The 18,455-nt window shown below is 38.3% G+C and overlaps 2 protein-coding genes and 1 pseudogene across 2 annotated transcripts in view; 1 reads left to right on the forward strand and 2 right to left on the reverse strand.

Annotated features, from left to right (window-relative positions):
* Nucleotides 1–7,529, forward strand: part of HAUS6 (HAUS augmin-like complex, subunit 6) — a 35,801-nt gene extending 28,272 nt beyond the window's left edge. The window contains exons 12-14 of the mRNA XM_006881348.1: nt 6,243–6,309; nt 6,623–6,805; nt 7,338–7,529. Of these exons, the coding sequence (XP_006881410.1) occupies nt 6,243–6,309; nt 6,623–6,805; nt 7,338–7,529 (442 nt within the window). The remainder of the gene's footprint in view (nt 1–6,242; nt 6,310–6,622; nt 6,806–7,337) is intronic.
* A 4,760-nt stretch (nt 7,530–12,289) lies between these two features.
* Nucleotides 12,290–13,947, reverse strand: LOC102849148 (annotated as a pseudogene).
* Nucleotides 13,948–17,700: 3,753 nt separating this feature from the next.
* RRAGA (Ras-related GTP binding A) overlaps nt 17,701–18,455 on the reverse strand; it is a 9,567-nt gene continuing 8,812 nt past the window's right edge. Inside the window, exon 3 of the mRNA XM_006881349.1 lies at nt 17,701–18,454. Within this exon, the coding sequence (XP_006881411.1) occupies nt 17,701–18,454 (754 nt within the window). The remainder of the gene's footprint in view (nt 18,455) is intronic.

The raw sequence follows: 18,455 nt of genomic DNA on the forward strand, positions 1-18,455 counted from the left end.
CATAGGTTCTTGCTCATATGTTATTTCATGAAATTCCTCTGTGTCAGCCAATTCCTTCTGATATAGTGACTCTGTGTACTCCTTCCATCTTCTTTTTATACTTCCTGGATCATTCAACATTCTACCCAAACTATCCTTAAGTATTGCTAGCTGTGGCTTGAATTTGTTTGTCAACTCCTTCAGCTTAAGAAATGATGAGCGAGTCTGGCCCTTTTGATTTTCTGACTCCAGCTCTCTGCACATTTCATTACAGTACCTTGCTTTGTCGTCCCGACCTGCCTTTTGAAATTTTCTATTCAGCTCTTTGATTTCTTCCTTTAGCTTTGGCTTCTCGGCGCTCTAATGCAATACTCAGAGTCTCATCTGACATCCATCTTGGTCTTTTCTTCTTTTTTAGCCTTTGTAATGATCTTTTTGCATTCTTCATGGACGATTTTCTTGATATCCTCCCAGAGCCCATTTGGTCTACGCTCATTGGTGCTCAAGGCCTCAAATCTTTTCCTGAGATGGTTTTGAAATTTGAGTGGGACATACTTAAGGTCAAATTTTGGTTCCTGTGGACCTGACTTAATTTTCCTCAACTTCAGCTTGAATTTGCATATGAGTAGTTGGTGGTCTGTCCCACAATCAGCACCTGGTTTGCTTTTCACTGTTGATACTGAGCTTCTCCAGTGAATCTTTCCACAAATGTAATCGATTTGATTCCTATGCGTACCATCAGGTGAAATCCATGTGTGTAGCCTGTGTTTATGTTTCTTATAAAAGGCATTTGCAATGAATAATCATTCTATCTCCAGCCTCATTTCTCTCACCAAGCCCAGTTTTCCAGCTACTGATCCTTCTTTCCTGTTCCCAACGTTTGCATTTCAGTCGCCCATTATTATTAATGCATCTTGATTGCATGTTTGATCAATTTCTGACTGCAAAAGTTGGTGAAAATCTTCTATTTCCTCTTCTTTGGCTCTAGTTATTGGTGCATATATTTGAATGATAGTGGTATTCACTGGACTTCCTTGTATGCGTATTAATTTTCTGTTCCTTTAGATACACCTGAGCAACGTAACCAAGAAAATGATTGTGGAAGAGAAAATGATATACAGGAACCAATAACTGAGCTACCCAAAAGGTAAAACACATTTGATTCTCATTGTTAATTTTAATTCTATCCTAAGCTGTTTGCTAAATATGTCTACTAAAAGATACTCTGTCATTTTCTTTTTAAACTCGACCTTTAACCTTTTTAACCCTCTTAACCTTTTTCTAGTGTAGTCTTATGTTTTCAGAGAAGACTTGACAATTCTGATATATGGACAAAGTTTTTTCCCATTCTTTCAATGAAATTAGGTTTTATGTACTTTATGCAAAAAATATATAAGGCATCTAATGCAGGTTTCTAGAATTGCACTTTTTTGTATCTGAACTAATTTGAAACCATGTTATGATGGCTAATGAAATAGAAGAATTTCGGGCCCTTGGGGCTCATCTTGTCTGGCAATGTCTACATTGTATGCTATAGCCGCCCTCCCTCTCCCCCATGCTATGGATGGGTTCCAACATTTTCTTGAAGAGCTTCTTTTTTTATTTGGCCATATGTTGGAAGAGCCCTGGTGAGAGAAAGGTTGAAACACTTGACTACTAGCTGAAAGATAAGTGGTTCAGAGCCACTAGTCACTCGGCAGAGCCCCCAATCACTCAGGGCAGAGAGATCTATCTGCTTTTGTGAAGATTTCTAGTCTTGGAAACCCTGTGAGGCAATTCTTCTCTGTCCTGTAAGCCACTGTCAATAAGAATTGACACCGTTGCAGGATTATATAGTGAGGATTTTCACATGTCATTTGATTTTAAAAAGTTCATGGGGAAAAAAACCAAGATGCCTGATTTAACCTGATCCTAAAATTTAATAGATAATAAAATCTGAACTTTGTTATCGCTTCCTTCAGGAACATTTCTTTGTTGCCTATTTTATCATCCCATTTTGACTTTTAAAATTGACACCACATTATATAAAATCTCTAAACTACATGTGTGTAACCCACATGTGTTCTTTATTGAAAGTTAGCATTGTTAATTAAGTACTAGTCAAACACAGGCAAACTGAAGAGTTTCTCCTATTTGTTTTTCTGATTACTCTTTCACTTAAGTAGATATCTTTTAGATACGAGACATGTATAGAAAACTATAAAATGTGTAGAAAAGTTTTAGAAGGAAATCCTAAATTTCAAATTAATGAAGCACTCTTTATTTTGTGTCCTCTTAATTCACTAACAAAAGAAAAACATTTTCTGTGAAAACAAGCTGTTGGCAGTTTCTTTAGACATTTTCTGGTTGACGGGAAGTATCAGGATTTGTTATCAAAGAATTATTTTTGGTTTGTTCTTATACTGAAGGTGATGTGGATTTTCAGAATACCTGATTAAATCATCTGTGGTGATCCAGTACCAAAGAGTGGTTGAGTTTTTGCATTTGTCCACCTTACCCTTCTGCCACTATTGCTCTTATCGAAAATGAGGTCTAGCTGGTGTGTCCTAGTCTCACTTAGAGTTGTGGGTTTGTTTTACTTGTAACAGTAAATTAAGTGGTTTGATTAAATTTTGATGAAGATTACGAATAATCTTTAGAAGGGTAAATTAATACATAAATTTTATTTATAAACTCCATGTTGTTGTTGTGTATCACAGAGTCAGAAATGACCTGTAGCTGACCCTCTGGTGGGTTTTCAGAGGCAGTTCAGGAGGAGACTGCCCATCCTTCTCCCGTGTAACTCCAGAGAACCTCAAAATTCTTTTTGGAGTAAACATTTTGTACAGATGTTGCCAACAGGATTCTATAGGATTCTAGTCACACGGCCTTAAACAATTAAGTTTAAATAAAATTCAGTATAGGAAAAAAAATTGTGCTCAATATACATTGATTTTCACTTTCTTCCTCTTTCAAGTTCCTGTATTTTTAATTCTCTTTAGATATTTTAATTACAGAAATGAAATCTTGACAGGTGAGAGGGCTTTAGTGCAGTGGATTCTGAAAAACTATTGTTGCCTAATAACAGAAGACCTGAGAAAAATGCAGAAGTACTATTACTGCTGTGAAGTTGTCAATAATGAATTCTCAAATTCTTAAAAAATACAATACCTTTTAACAAAGGCTAACGCATGTAATTCAGCAGTTATACTAATATTTGTAGTGGTATCATTTTACATCAGCAGCTTTATACTTAATTTGAAAATTCACACGAGAGTGTAATCAGTATCAAATTGAAAGCCCTGAAGAGATTGTAGTTTTTAATGTGTGTTAGCCTGTTCACATATATTTGTCCTTTACAGCTATCTAAAACTGATCTTTTCCATAAATTTCAGGGCAGATTTTGAGCAAAGTTGGAGCTGGTGATAGCTGCACCATTCTTCAACAAAATTAGCTGTTGGTGTCTTTCTGTATACTTTAGACCTTATTGTTCTTTGCTTATTTTCAGAAAGATTTAATGTTATTTTCAGTGTTGATTATGTAATTCTAGACCTCTAACTTATGTATTTCCTCATTTACTGCATTTCAAAGATAAGGCAGTTGTTTGCATACCTACCAATGTCTTAGAAATTGAATTTTCATCTTATCCTATCTTTATAATTTCTATTTCTTTTCTCAGTAATTATAGTGTATATTGTAGCAACCACAAGCTGCAAATAAATATTAAGGAAGAAAATGGCTAGGATTTCCGATATATCACTTCTCAGATCCCTCCCAGCCTCCTAATTTCTTCTCCCTGGTTTACAGTCCAGTACATTTAGTTCTAATCAAGCATGGATACAGTCTTGTAAGTCTTAAATATAGAAAGTTTGCAAAGAGAGTTCAATGTGTACGTGTTTACTTTAACATTACTAGGTTTTATTTATATTGTATCATATTTATTTTTAGATATTGAGGTTTCCCCAATTTCCTAAATGTTATAAAAAGTATGTCCTCCCTGTCTTTTTCGTTCCCTTTTAGAAAGTGCTCTTTTCTTGGGATAAATTTCCACAATGGGATCAGCACTCTTTCTTTTTTATATGTTACAGTGCTGGAATTCCATGCTTCAGTCTTGGCATAAAGGAGCCCTGGTCACGCAGCGATTAAAGCTCTTGACTTCTAATCAGAAGGTCAGCAGTTTCCATCAGCTGCTCCCTGGGGGAGATGAGGCATTTGCCTCCATAATTATTTACAGCCTTGAAACCCTATGGAGCAGTACTCTACCTTGTGGGCTTGCTGTGAGCTGGAATTGACGCTGTAGCTGTGGGTTTGGTGTTTTAGTGTTACTGTTGGCATGGCAAGTAGGTAGAGGAAAGGACTGAATCCAGGGGCACTTAAAGTTGTCTTGATGGGGATGTTGGCCTGACTAGTAGAGAGGAAAGTTTTCAATATGCTCCATTATTTTCTATTTTAAACCCCTGTGAAGATAAAGATAAGAATTTGGTGTCACCTCTCTCCTGGGAAAGACTGCTTTTGTTCCCAAGGAGTTCACTAGGTAGCACAGAACAAGTGTCTGTTTTGCGGATTGCTGACCCTGTTAGAAAGCTTTGCTGTTCTTGAGATAAAATCACTGTGGATACTATATACCTGGATTATATCTTGTTCAGGCTAAAATTTTCAAATATTGTAGTGATTTTCGATTATGGTTGGACAGTAGGTGAACATTCTAAATAGGGCATGGAATAGGTATGGAAAGCTTTCTGCTATTTTATAATTAGTGAAGCTGTTAATTTTGGATTTCTGGCCATAAAAGTAAAAAATCAACATGCTTGATGTTGAAAGAGATCTCTTGGGTCTGGTGGCTTAGTAGTAAGGAGCTACACCACCAACCCAAAGGCACAGGGTTCAAATCCATTAGCCACTCTGCGAGACACAGATAGGCAATCTTGTGTGCAGTTTATTGCCTCTGAAAACCTGCTGGACGGTCAGCTATTTTTTTTTTTTTGGTTCAAGCTCAATAGTATCTAACAACGTCATGCTAAGAAAGGAGCTATGGTATCGCAGTGGTTAAAGTACTCATCTGCTAATGGAAACTTTGACTCTTTGACACCACTAATCCCCCACAAGAAAAGAGCAGTAGAGAAAAAAGTGCAGTGATGAATGAATGGAAATCCAAAATCTCTGTTAATATTCATTAAAATTAATTAAAAAAAAAAAAGAGCTAAAGCCTGCTTCTGTAAAATAATAGATAGCCTTGGAAACCCTGTTGGGCCGTTTCACTCTGTTTCCTAAGGTTCCTTTGAGTTGGAATTAACTCAGTAGAATGAGTTTAGGTCAAAAAAGTTTTTGACCAATGAGCAGACTAATGCCCTGATCAAGAAAGTTACTTGAAAATTATCCTTACTTGCATGGTTTTTAAAATGGAATTTTTAATTAGGGTGAAGAATATTAGGCTTCATCTACTAAGAAATACTGTGTGTAAGTCTCTAAGACTGAGTGACCTTAAGACTTCATTATTTTAGTGCTCACTTCGGCAGCACGTAACACTAAAATTGGAACTGTATAGGATGACATACAAATTTGTGAAGCATTTCATATTTTGTGCTGTTGTGTTGGTGTTGTTAAGTGCCATCAAGTTGTAGGCAACTCATAGCGACCCTATGAATGAAAGACCTGGACACTTGTATAACTTTCATCCTTTCTCCAGGTTGAAGGGTTTCCGGAGGCAAGCTGTTTCGGAAGTGGATGTTGAAACATTGCTCACAACAGATATATTGATGAGAGCAGTATATAAAATTTTTAAAAATGGAGACGTGTAAATGAATAAATCTTTAAAAAATACTTTATTGCTTTAGCTTAAGGAAATTGATTTTGGATGTGAAACATCAGAAAAATCTTAGTTTCTAATACAATGAAATTCTGTAACCAGGACCCACAAGGACATTGCCATAATGTGATTGTGGTCAATAGTGTTTGTTTTCCATGATTTATAATATACAGTGTTTATATTGTTTATCAAGTGATTGACCTTTTAAAAAAATACTGTAAACTTTTCTTTTTACTATTGTAGGTAAGTAAAATGTTACTGATTTGGGAGGCAGATACACAAATTGGGCTGAAATACTGCTCTAATTGTCACCAGACCTCCCTACAATAAACTGCCTTTTGATGACTGGGACGAATTGAGTCAAATCGTAACGGACAGATACGGGGCAGACAGTTTCTTTAGAATATTCAGATATAGCAAATGAATAGAATTTTCTTTCATATTTACACATTGAATTTGTTTATCTGTTTTTCTTTAGCCCTGCTTCCTTTCTGTTGCAACCGGCTTCATTATTAGATAAAAACAGTGTTACTCTTCCTGAAAAGGTAAATTTTTAAAGCAGATTTTCAGTTCATTTTTACCACTTAAGTTATGCTAGTTTAATTAAATTTAATTTCTTATTTCACATTTCCTAGTATTTACACATTACATCTTGTTTCTGTTTATATGTTCTCCATTGTTTTTAAGTGGGAATATTGGGCTCTAATTGTGTTTATTTATGCTAATGAACACATAATTTAAAAAATAAAAGTAACTCATCTTTATATATTCATGATAACCCACCCATTTATAATCTAGAAGTTGAGGGGTCAGTAATGATTATTAATGTCTTTAACATTATATATCTGGTTTTCTTAGGACTTGAAGATGAGAACTCCCAGAGAGAAAAAGAAAATCATTACTAAGAAAACATCACAATGTGAAGTGAAAGACTCTCCGTCAGATACTGCAAACAACACAGAGAACAGTACAGTTGAGCGGTCTCTGCCAGCCAGAAAATGTGACCCATTTCAAAAGGAGCAAGATCATCTGGTGGAAGAGGTTAGGACAAAGATTGTAATAAACACCTGTTTTTTTCCTCAATGATGTTAGGATTATAAGTGAAGTACAGATAATTTTTTGTTAACAGGGATAATTTAAGAGAACTGTGGTCACAGATGATTAAACAAATCAAGGTTAAAACAAAAACTATTTTTCCTTAGAAGTAAATCTAGATTTAATATAGCCTTTTCTAGTTAACATTCAGATCTTGATTTAGAACCCACTTTCCACTTTAGTAACCTAGTGGGTAAGAATTTGTGCTGCTAACCCAAAGGCAAACAGTTCAAATCCACCCGCTGCTCAGAAAAGGAAGATGGGCAGTTTCATTCCGTGCAGTTTACGGCCTCTGAAAACCTGCTAGAGAGCTATGAGTGGCTTCTGACTCTACAGCGATGAATAACAACAAAAGCATGAAAATAATGCATGTGTGATATATTTATAATGAAAGCATATAGATATTTTGATAAAGACCTTTCCACAGCATTGCAGAGCTTGATAATGTTGGCTTGTTTTTTTCTCTTTTCTGTTTTAGGTTGCCAGGGCAGTTTTATCTGAGTCACCAAAGCTCCCCGAAGGAAAAGAAGTACAATTAGAAGTGTTAATTGACTCCTTGGTTTCTAATCCATTTTTAGCAAGGAACCAACTTCCCCGAACTCCAGAAAACTTGAGTAAGTTAGTTATGCTTTCTCTCCCTTGTTTTCTGTCTTTGAGATTAACACTGTAGTACTGAGGTCTGATGAATCTTCTGATGAAGTTTCACAGTCCAGTTCTCACTGACTCTTCATTTGTTCTGACAGAAAGGAATTTCATTGATCTATTGAGTGTGGACATGCTCATTTTGAAAACAAGCCTCATAGCATGGACCCTAAAAGAATTATTGTATTACTTTGATATACTTAATCGACCAAGATGTTAAAGAAGCGCTAATACTACTAGAATTTTGGGTTTATTCCTTTGTTTGGATTTTATTTCTGGAAAAAATTTTATTTGATCACCTAAAAAAAAGTCTTATTTCTATATAATATGCTGTCTTTCAGTTAGAAATCAACATCTTTAGCTTAAAAAAGCAAGTGTTTGTAGATCTTTTCCATCCCTATTAAACTAGCCAGGGAGCAGATATTTTTGTCCTGTTATAAGACATAGTTTCCTCGGTTAGGCAGATCCTGGTAGTTTGATGCAATGTGATTTCCATTTTACCACTAGAAATGACTTGCAGAGTTAAATTGATTCAGCCTATTGCCCATGGACCAAATCAACTAACCTCACATGTTTTGTAAATAAAATTTTATTGGACTCTAACCTTGCCCCTTTGTTACATTTTGCTTTAAGTTATAACTTTCTTTCTATAGTGGCAAAGTTGAGTAGTTGTGACACAGTGAATAGTCTACACAATAATATACTTGGGCTCTTTACAGCAAAAGTTTGCCAAACCCTTATCTAAATGGACAAGAAAGTGTCTTTTTAATAAATGTGATTTGTATGTTCCGTGTGAAAGTATGTGCACGTTTCAGGAACAACTTTCCTTATATGTGTTCCTTCTGTGTGTGATAAATTAGAAGCTTTTTATAGTGTTGAGTTTGTTAAGTTGTGGAATATTGTATTCTTATTCAACACATTTACTGGGCCTGTACTGAGTTAGTGACTTTATCTTCAGAATTAGAAGGGAAATGTTTAATTGCTTGCTTTATGTTTATGAGTATTGGTCATTTGTGTGCCTTTTTCCTTCCTTTATTTATTTAGTAAGTGAAATTAGAAGCTCATGGAAAAAAGCTATTGAAACAGAAGATGACGGAAGTACAGACCTAATCCAAACGCATTCTGAAAACAGAAGAGTGTTGCCAGAATCCTTAAATGATGAAACAGAATTTGTCATGGCCAGTTTTCTCTCAGAAACCACTGTGTCAGATTTTAGCGAGTCTCATTTGCCTGAAGAAGAAGTTTCAGATGGCCTCAAGTGCGTCTCTCCAAAGCACATGATGACCAGTCACATAGGTGACACACCAACACAGAATCAGTCCAATGTGTTAAATACGAGAGTACAGTGCAGGCAAGATTTGGACTGTGGACTTTTAAAACACAGTGAGCTTTCCAAAACTAGTGGAATAGAGACCTTCTCTCCTGCTGTGCACGATCGGATAGATGTGGTGGATGGCAGTAAAGAGGAGAATGTTGAGAAAGCAGACCGTTCGCAAGCCTCCAGTAAAGGACCTTCCATGCCAAAAACTCCATTATGGAACTGTTTTCCTGTATCAAGTGGAATTAGTTCTGTGAGTTTTGAGGACACTGATTTTGGCATATTGCATGAAACTCTTCCAGAAGAAGTTGGTCGCCCAAGTCTTAATAGCTCTAATAATACAGAGGTCAGTTTTGAACTGGATCCAAATAGTCCTGTGATGCACAGTGACATTTTTCCAGATGGTACTGTGGGAGGAATACAGACTACTCCAAAACCAGACTTCCGTTTCCAGGCTATTTGTAGAAGATATGAGGCTCTTAAAATGTCTCTTTCCAAGAAAAAGGCAGAATCTTGCATTTCTTGTCCTGAGACATTTGAAAGACACATAGGAGAATTGAGTTTTACTCCGAATAAACTGCAAACACATGAGATATTTAATGATTTGGACATTCATGACTTGCACAGTGACTGGACCACGCCATCTTTGCAAAAATCTCACGGTGGACAGAAACGGTCTCTTTCACCACTAATTAAGTTTTCTCCAGAGGAGCACAGATTGAGAACTACAGTGCCACATGATCTTAGAGAATGTTTACCTAATTTGAAAGGTAAGATTTCATCATCCTGGCCCTTTTCCCATACCCTGTTGATTCTCTCCCAACTTTGTCCACAGTGAGGACTGTGGTGAGTTAGTAGATATGAAACAGCATGCTCCTTACTCTTCCAGGTAGGACCCTGTCACTGGATTAGTTTCTGTGAGTCCGACATGACTAGCTGGCTGCGGGTTTGGTTTTTATTCCTCAGAGGTGTGTGTGTAGTTTACAGTTGGGTTAGGGAGAGAGAGATGGAAAACAAAGCAGAAAACACTTTGCCAGAATCTCCTTGGCTGGTAGAATATGGTTTGAAAAAGGTTGAGAAGCAGTATTTTAGGTATCATCCTTGTAATGATGTATATATTTGCTTATAATGAGTGATTTGCTTGAAAATAATTGATGGAGAGTAGAAATAAAACCAAATTGGTCTGTAGCCATAATTATTGAAGTGGAAGGAATGGTCCATTGAGATAATCATACTGTGTTCTTCACTTTTGTGTATGTTTGGAATGTTTAATTAAGAATTTATAAAAATTCTTATGCAAATTTAAGATACATGTATGTGGTGATATAGATTCATTGTATTTACTCTTATTGGCCCATGATAAACACTGGTTTATTGAAAAGTGTTCTGAAGAGGTGTGTATTGATCTCTGGAGAAAAAGCACTTCAGTGAGAATAATGGTTATTTGTAATGAATATTTTAATAAGTGCGAAGGAAATTCGCATCTTTTTTGGCTCACTCACTCACTGCTGTCAAGTTAGAGCTGACTCGTTATTAGATTTCCAAGGCTCTAAGTTGTAAGGGAGAAGATAGCCCATCTTTCTCCCATGCAGCCACTCCTTGGAGCCACTGGTGGATTCGAACTACCAGTGAGGGCCTCAGCTCCAAGTGTCAGGGCAGAACAGCTCCCGATGGACTATGCCACCAGAAATCTCTTTTTTTCCTCTCTGAGTAGAAATTCACTACTACTTAGTATCTGTTATAATTGCTTTACTTTGTAATGTTTACATATGGCTCTTTCTGAAAATCAATTTTGCAGAAGAAGAAACCCGGAGTAGGAGTCTTGATGCAGAAGAATCTCCATTCAACTTGAAAAGTTAAAGCCGAGAACAGTTAATTTAACTGTGATGCACTTAAACCGAAGTCATGTCAAGAAAAGAAAACAGAATTGTAATTTTAATCCACACTGGAAATGTAAAACTTTCGTTTTAAAAACCTAAAAGTTCTTAAATGCCTTAGGCATATTCTTTCCTAAGTAGTTAATACAGTGGCTGTTGAATGTACTGGTCTTTCCTTTTAGAGAAATAGATAACTTTTGTTTTCTTTGTGAAACATTCTGGTACTAACAACAACAGCAAAAGAAAAATGTGAGAAAAGTATAGTGCCTTGTGAGTATAGCCAAGATTGTAAAAGTTTAAGATTGGGAATTTAGTAGGCTTAAGGATTGGTCCTGAGAAGTGATGTTGACAGATAGAGTGCATGGGGTAGTAAGTAGAGATTGACCCAGAGTAAGTTTAGCAAAAGAAAAAGATGGAAAATGGTGACACTTTTTCCTTAATTGTTTCTTTATACACTATGTTTGACAAGTTACTATTATCTTTATTTCTAGACTTTATGGTCACCCCGTAAAATTCATTGGATAGATAAAAATAAAAATTTTATTTATGCATAATTATAGAGCTGTCATACCAAGTCTAGGCACAGCATTTTCCTCAGCCCCACATGCTCCATTCCTTTACCATTTACTGGAGCAAAACACTGTAAGCATCAGATTTAGCAGCATTTCAAAATATGTTTTTGTTGTCTTGATTAAAAAAGCTAAAATATTCTTTCAGTTCATTAATTTCATAGGATCTTATTACTTCTGTACATGAGACACGATCTTTCAATATTTGTATGGGTGATGTTTCCCATGTTTTTTCTTTATTTTGAAGTTTCTCAGGAAACCTTAAAGGGTTTTATTTTTTCACAAAAGAAAAGAGCAGTGTCAGCCTATGTGAGTGAGACCAGCAGTTAAAACATCCTGCATAACTTGGTACATGAAGCAATCTACATATTCTCCTAGTTCTCACCCCTTAGAAAAAGGAATCTGAGAGGGACAAAAGCTACAACCATCAATATTATTTAATAGCTGAAGAAAGAAGAAAACAGATGTCTAAATAATAGAATTCAGTTAAACAGTTGTAAAAACCAGATGCTAAAAAGAAGCGTGGATGTGGAATGATTGCCATTCCTACCAGGAATTAAAAAAAATAAATAAATAAAAGTGTGAGCAGTCACTCAAGACCAGATAAATAACCACTTAAGGATATTCAGTTTTGATCAGTTTTTTCCGGGAGGGCACCTAGAGAACTTGAAGCTACAGCCCTTGGTGTTCTCAGGATCTGCTGGTGCTGTAGTTCATTATTAGCCTTTGAGGGGATGGAGAGAGGCAAAGACCAGGACCGTCACATGTGAAAAGGCTTCTAGAGCAGTAACATGGCTGTCAAAATCACAGGAGCTTAGACCAGACACCGTTTGAAATTGACCTGTGCTTGCCGTCACAGGAAGAGCTTGAGGTTTGCAGAGACATCTTAAACATGTAAAGATGCCCTGCCTTTTGAAAAGCAGAGCGTCTCTATAAACTCATTAGATTTCACGTCAGTTTATTTAAACTAGAAAAGATGCTGCAAGCTGTATCAGCTATCTTCTTCTTTGGACATGTCTCCACTTCACATACACTTGAATGAAGGATAATATTGTCCTGGTTCTTTGTTGGCAGCCTCAGTATGCTTTTTGGATTCAATAGGTGTGATCTTGTTTGAGAAAAGTATGTAAACATGGGCCAGACTTGGTTAGTCTCAAAGTCTCGGACCATAAAATTGACTGAGCACGCCTCAGTGCTTGTATAAATCAGTGCCTGGCATTGTCAGTTCCCTGTATTACTTTAGCCTGGCAGCAGCTGCTTTATCATCTTCCTCCCGGACTAATCGTTCGCCAGTGATGTCATCAATCCCGTGAACATAAGGTGAATTGAAGTCCAGATTGTATACTCTTCTACTAGGAGCGTGAATCCAGCGTCTGCTGAGAAAATCTGTCAGTGTTTCACATGGAATATTTAAAGTGATCACTAGATCCCACACAGATACTGTCCTGGGCTTCTGCTTGTGCTGAAGTCTTAGGAAAACCATCTAGTAGCCTGTGCTGGCCACGCCTGTTCTCCGGCTCTGACATCATCAGGCGTGTGATCACATGATCATCAGGCATGTTACCACATGATCTGGAGCCTAGAGACCTTTCCCTGTGTTCTGCATTATGTTTGCATTGATGTTTCCTGTGATAAGTGGCCACTGGAGAGATGCCAAGGACCAAAGTTCTGGGCATTCCTTTGGCACACACTGCCCTTGCCTGAGCCAGGTGGCCCAAGGATGACCGCATGCAGGATTTTTGGAAGCCATTGCCTTCACAAAGAGGGGGACAGCCAAAAAGACAGTGGCCCCTGAAACAACTCTAGGAACCTCCTAGGTCCCTGGTCCCCTCTGCTTGTGTGTGGACTCAACCACCATCCTGGAGGGGTAATGAGAGACTCTTGAGACAGCCCCAAGAATGGGGACACTTTTAAGGAACACCGTCAAACTATAAATCCATTCTGTGGCTTATGTGATAGATTTGTATTGGTCTAATTTAGACTGTGGGTTTCATGTTATATATATTTTTTTAAAAAAAAGTTAATGATTTTGTAGTTTGTTGTTGGGTTTTTTACCTTTTTTAGTTTAGAAGGGAAGGTGTTACTTTTGCTAAGAGAATGAAATTGATCATTGGATCACACTACTCTCCTACTCAAAACCCCTGTTGCCTGTAGAATAGCCCCCACATCCCTTGAAAACTGAAGCTCAGGTCTTAAGTTGTCATCCACCTGACCTGTGAAGCCAGGGTGTACTCAGTGACAGTGGGTTTTGAGTGTTTTAAAATTACTTTTTTAATATGCTGCTGGAAGGTCAGGCGTAGGATGAGGCTTTAGGAGGAGGACCTTCTGTTGGCTTCTGGGTTCTGAGTCAGGAACAGGTGAGGTGCTGTCTCCTGCCTAACAGCTTTGGCACAGGATCAGGCTTGTGTCTGGCACCCAAATGAGCTTTTGGCCATTGCAGGAGGATTGAAACAAGCATTGGAAAGGTGATGGCACCTCTATTGAACCCTAACCGTCAAAGCCTTGTCCCGTAGCCCAATAGAAAATAGATGGGCCTAATAGTTTCTCTCTCTTCACCCATCATGGGTTACTTTATTCTGTCTTGTTTTGAAGTCCAGTCTTTGTGAGACAAGATAGAAATAAAACAACCAGGACTCTGACCTGGTTTAAGAAGACTTAGTACCTGAAATTAAAAATGAGCATGGTAGGGTGGACGTTGGTTTATCATACCAGCATTTACAAAGTGCCAAACTGGAGTCTCTTGTTCTAAAGTGGGAATTTGGAATCTACATTTTCAAAAGGCTTCTCTGCCAATTTTCAGTCTCAGTAAAAGCCTGTAACTACTGCCAAGGTTATAGAGTCACACTTAACCTTGTGGAACCTTTAAAAACAATGACTGGTTCTTGACATTATTTGATAAAAAGAATATTATTGAGTGAGCTGTAACTGTGGTTACTCATAGTTTTTTAGATGATTCTGTATATTATAGTACAAGGTATGTATTGCTTAATGCCCATTTGGGTAACATCTGACTGCATATATATCCATGCTTTTATAAAGTTGTTTGGTTTTTTTTTTTTAAATTATTTTTGTGTGTGCACCATCAAATTGGACTCTTCTAGTATAGGAGGAGACTGCCCTCCTTCTCCAGCAGAGCATCTGGTGGATTCAAACCTTGTGCCTCTGGGATTGTAGTGCAGCTTCTTGCCACTAGGCCACCAGAGCTCCCTTATTTTTTTTAAGAGACCCAAGTCCCCCAGAGTGAATAACCAGCAGTGCTTCATGTTGTGTCTCAGTCCCCACAGCTTCTCCTCATTACCCTCCTCCTGGCTTCATTGCCCATCACCAGCCGCCACCCCAGGCAGTGACCACAGTGATGGGGCGGCAGTATCCTCCAGGGGCACAGCTCTCCTGGTCGGACAAGGGTTCTTCTATCCAGTGGTTATAGCTTTCAGGCTTTGGCTGACTAACTCCTATAAGGTTTTACTGTTAAGGGGTTTTATTTTGTTTTTATTGAAGCCATACACCACTTAGCCAGGCAGGTCCAGGAAGGTCATTATGGCTTTTTCTTTTTTGATTTTATTTTGTGTGTGTGTGTACCGTCAAATCGGATCTGACTGGTATAGGAGGAGATTGCCCCTCGTCCAGCAGAGCATCTGATGGATTCGAACCATGCATCTCTGGGAGTGCAGTGCAGCTTCTTGCCATTAGGTTACCAGAGCTCCCTTGTTAAGGGGTTTTATGGGATTTAATGATGGCTTGCACAGGAACTGCTTATATTTAATATCTAATGTTTGAATAACATCTAAATCATGTACCATCCTATTTCACTATTATCATGGATGTTAAGTGATACATACCTGTATTATTTTTTTAAAATTATATTGGTTTGCATACAAAATTTGTATGCAACATATTTTACACTAGCCTTCATTGTCTTATAAAATTGATGGGCATAGTTAACAGACATCTGTTTTTCTAGTTGTGTTCTAAGATTGTAGCCCTTAGCCTGTCCCCTGTCCAGTACCTCCTTTTGGCAGTGAACTGCTTTCAGTCACTTCTTTGGTTAAATATCCACTATTCCATTTCCTTTTCAGAATACAGCTCAGACTGAAAGGCTTCTAAGGTTTCATACATAGGTTTTCTCCGTTTGCCTTACCCGTGATAGGATTTTCACTGCCATGTTCCTGTGAGCCTGGACCTGTACAACACGTCCTAACTTCCGATTCTAGGAGGCTGCAGTTCCTTTCCTTCCCCTCCTAACTTTTCAGTTACAGCTCTTGGGGCTCAGGAGAAATCTCACTTTGTGTTGAAGTCTTAAATCTGTCCTTTCCACATGCATGTGCCTGCTCCTTTTCAGAAGTCTGGTTTATGTGAATGTGTTTTGCTCGCTTTATTTATTACATTTTTTTCATGGCTGTGATTTCTCTAGACAATTCTGTTCATACCTAGTAGAAATGTACATATATGTATATTTGTATCCATATAGACCCCCTAGGACCATAGGCTATTTTTGACAACTATTTGAAAGTTGGCATTGACTTATACTTGATAAAATTTAATATAGCTAATATATTCCTAGATATGTATTTTTCTTCACAGCACCTTTTTACTCAATAATTTTAAGATACAAAGGTACATGGAAACTAATTTCTACATTGAAGCCTTAAATATTGCCAAAATGTCTTAATTTTAAATGTTTAAAAAGGACAAAACTTGAAAAAATGCTAAGTGGAATACAGAATATCTGAAGTTAAAAATATTTGGAAGAACTTCAGTGAAAACAAAAATACTAAGTATATTGAAGCATTTCCTGACCATGTGTTTCTTCACCATTATATACAAAGTCAAATTACTTAAAAGTTAAAGAAGAATTTTTGAGATTTATAATTTAAAAAAAACCCTAACATTTTCTTTTCTGAGTTTATTTAAAACATTTATTTAAAAAATTAGGACATTTCCCTCAATGTAAATAAGGTTATTAGTATTTCGGTCAGTTGTAGATAAATACTTGCATACCTTTCTCCTTAAGCAAGGTGGGAAAACTGAAGTCCTTCTCATTCAAAATATGTGTTTTTTTGTGGGACTATTATGTTAGTATGTTCTGTATACTCTACTTTTGTCTTAAATAAATATTCAATATTATACCATCTGTCTCGCTTTGGAATTTCCTAGAAAAAGGACTATGTCAGATAAATCATGAAATAATCTATAAAGATATATAACTTAAGAAATTAGAGAGATCTAGTGATTGATTATACTACATCAATGTCCCAATTAGATGTGCTTTATTATGATTTACATCTGAATAGCTTGTTGGTCTTAATGGTTAAGGTACTTGTCTCCATAACTAGAATGGATTTAATAATTCTCCAAAGCCCTGGAAATTCTGAATGTTATCACTTGCAGTTACTACCTCCCTCTTGCCTCTTGTGTCAAGTGAGAGGCCAGATCAGAGGTCCCTTTCAAATGGAATTTAACCACCTGTTGCCATAGAGCTAAATCCAGCTCTTTTCAAACCTAGAGGACAGAAACCTAGTTTCCCATGCTTGTGACATTTTACAGAAGCAGATCTTCCCCCAGAAGAGTTCCTGGTGGGTCTTAACTGCTGACAGGTTTTTGGTGAGATTGGCTCAGGATAGAGCAGGGTTCAGAGCTAATGTTCATAGGGTTGCTGTGGGTCGCAGTTGACTTGATGACACATGACAGCCCAACCATTAAGGTAGAGGAGACATGTCTCAACAGGTGGTAATGGCAGCTAACACACTATCCCTACATGCCAGGCACGATTCTAGATGCTTTCCGGACCTTAATCCTTTTAACAATCACATTTAGTAATGGCATTTTAACCCACATTTGGCAGAGGTGGAAAACAAGGACAGATGAGTTGTCTTGCCCAGATTCACATAGTGACAGGACCAGAAGGAGCCATTCTGCTGCAGGTGCCAGGCCCGTCCCTAAGGAGATGGGGTGCAGAGGACAAGCAAATTTGCCTGCAAAGCAGTAGGTGCAGGCAGGTACTCGACAATGAAACCACCTTCAAATTACATCAGTTAACATGCTGTCCTTTAAGTTGCTAACAGCAAACATTCGTGATTGAAGCTAAGAAGCGTTTATAAATGCATTTTAATTCCTTGCTGACAAAATAATATTCCGTCTTTGCAATCTAATAAGGGATACAACAGTGAGGTCGCTCGGGGCTTCGCTGCGCACATCTAGCATAACCAAGTAATCGGAACACACGCATAGACCAGCTAGTGTTAACAGCACACCCAACTTTTCAGGAAGGCTGACCAGAGAGCGTCCAGTGTTTTAAAGAAAAGAAGGTGAGGAGGAATAAACACATTTCAAAGCCCACTTTTAAGCAAGTACACAGCATTATGAATACTTTAAAAAGTGCAAAAAAAAAAAAAAAAAAGGCAACTGAACTTTTTCAGCCCCAGCATCTGGCGACACTCAGCGCATGAGGAGGCTGTGCTTGGGGCCGTCCACCCTCTCGAGCTTCTCAAAGTGTTTCCTGGCATTGCGAATGTTGATGAGGGTGGCGGCGGACGGGATGGACGGGTCGGACATGACCACCATCACATAGGTGTTGGAGGTGAAGATGTCGATGAAGGCGGCGAAGTTGGAATTCCTGACTTCCATGCTCTGGAAGGAGGCGGCCAACTTGCTGCAGCTCAGCTTGAACTGCTTGATGATGTTGCTGATCTTCTCGAAGCGGTGGACGTCGCGCTGCTCCTTGCACTGGTAGTGGGAAATGACCAGGAAGGTGGCGCGCTCGAACAGCAGCACTTCGTCGGCCTCGATGATCTGGGCGAAATTCCTCAGGTTCATCTCCAGCTGCTGCACGTTGGGGATGAGCTGGTAGACGATGCTGGACCAGGCTTTGTAGAGCGTCTCGTCCCAGATGGAGGTGCGGAAGCAGGCGCACTCGAGCGGGCGCCGCAGGTCCTCCTCCCGCTCCTTGAAGATCAGGTCGCGCTGGTCCTCCTGCACCAGGTCCATCTTGTGCACCAGGCAGAAGATTTTGGCGTCGGGCGAGTTCTGCAGGATGGCCTCCAAGCACGACTGGTAATAGTGCATGTCCTTCTCCAGCTCGCGGCTCTCCACGTCGAAAACGTAAATGAGCACCTCCACGTTCCGGAAGATGTTGTCTCGCTGGCTCGTGAAGTCGTTCTCCATGAAGGTGTCCTGGCCGCCGCAGTCCCACA

This window comes from Elephantulus edwardii, unplaced genomic scaffold (assembly GCF_000299155.1).
Source record: "Elephantulus edwardii isolate Elephantulus edwardi_28Jun2011 unplaced genomic scaffold, EleEdw1.0 scaffold00014, whole genome shotgun sequence".
Taxonomy (NCBI): Eukaryota; Metazoa; Chordata; class Mammalia; order Macroscelidea; family Macroscelididae; genus Elephantulus; species Elephantulus edwardii.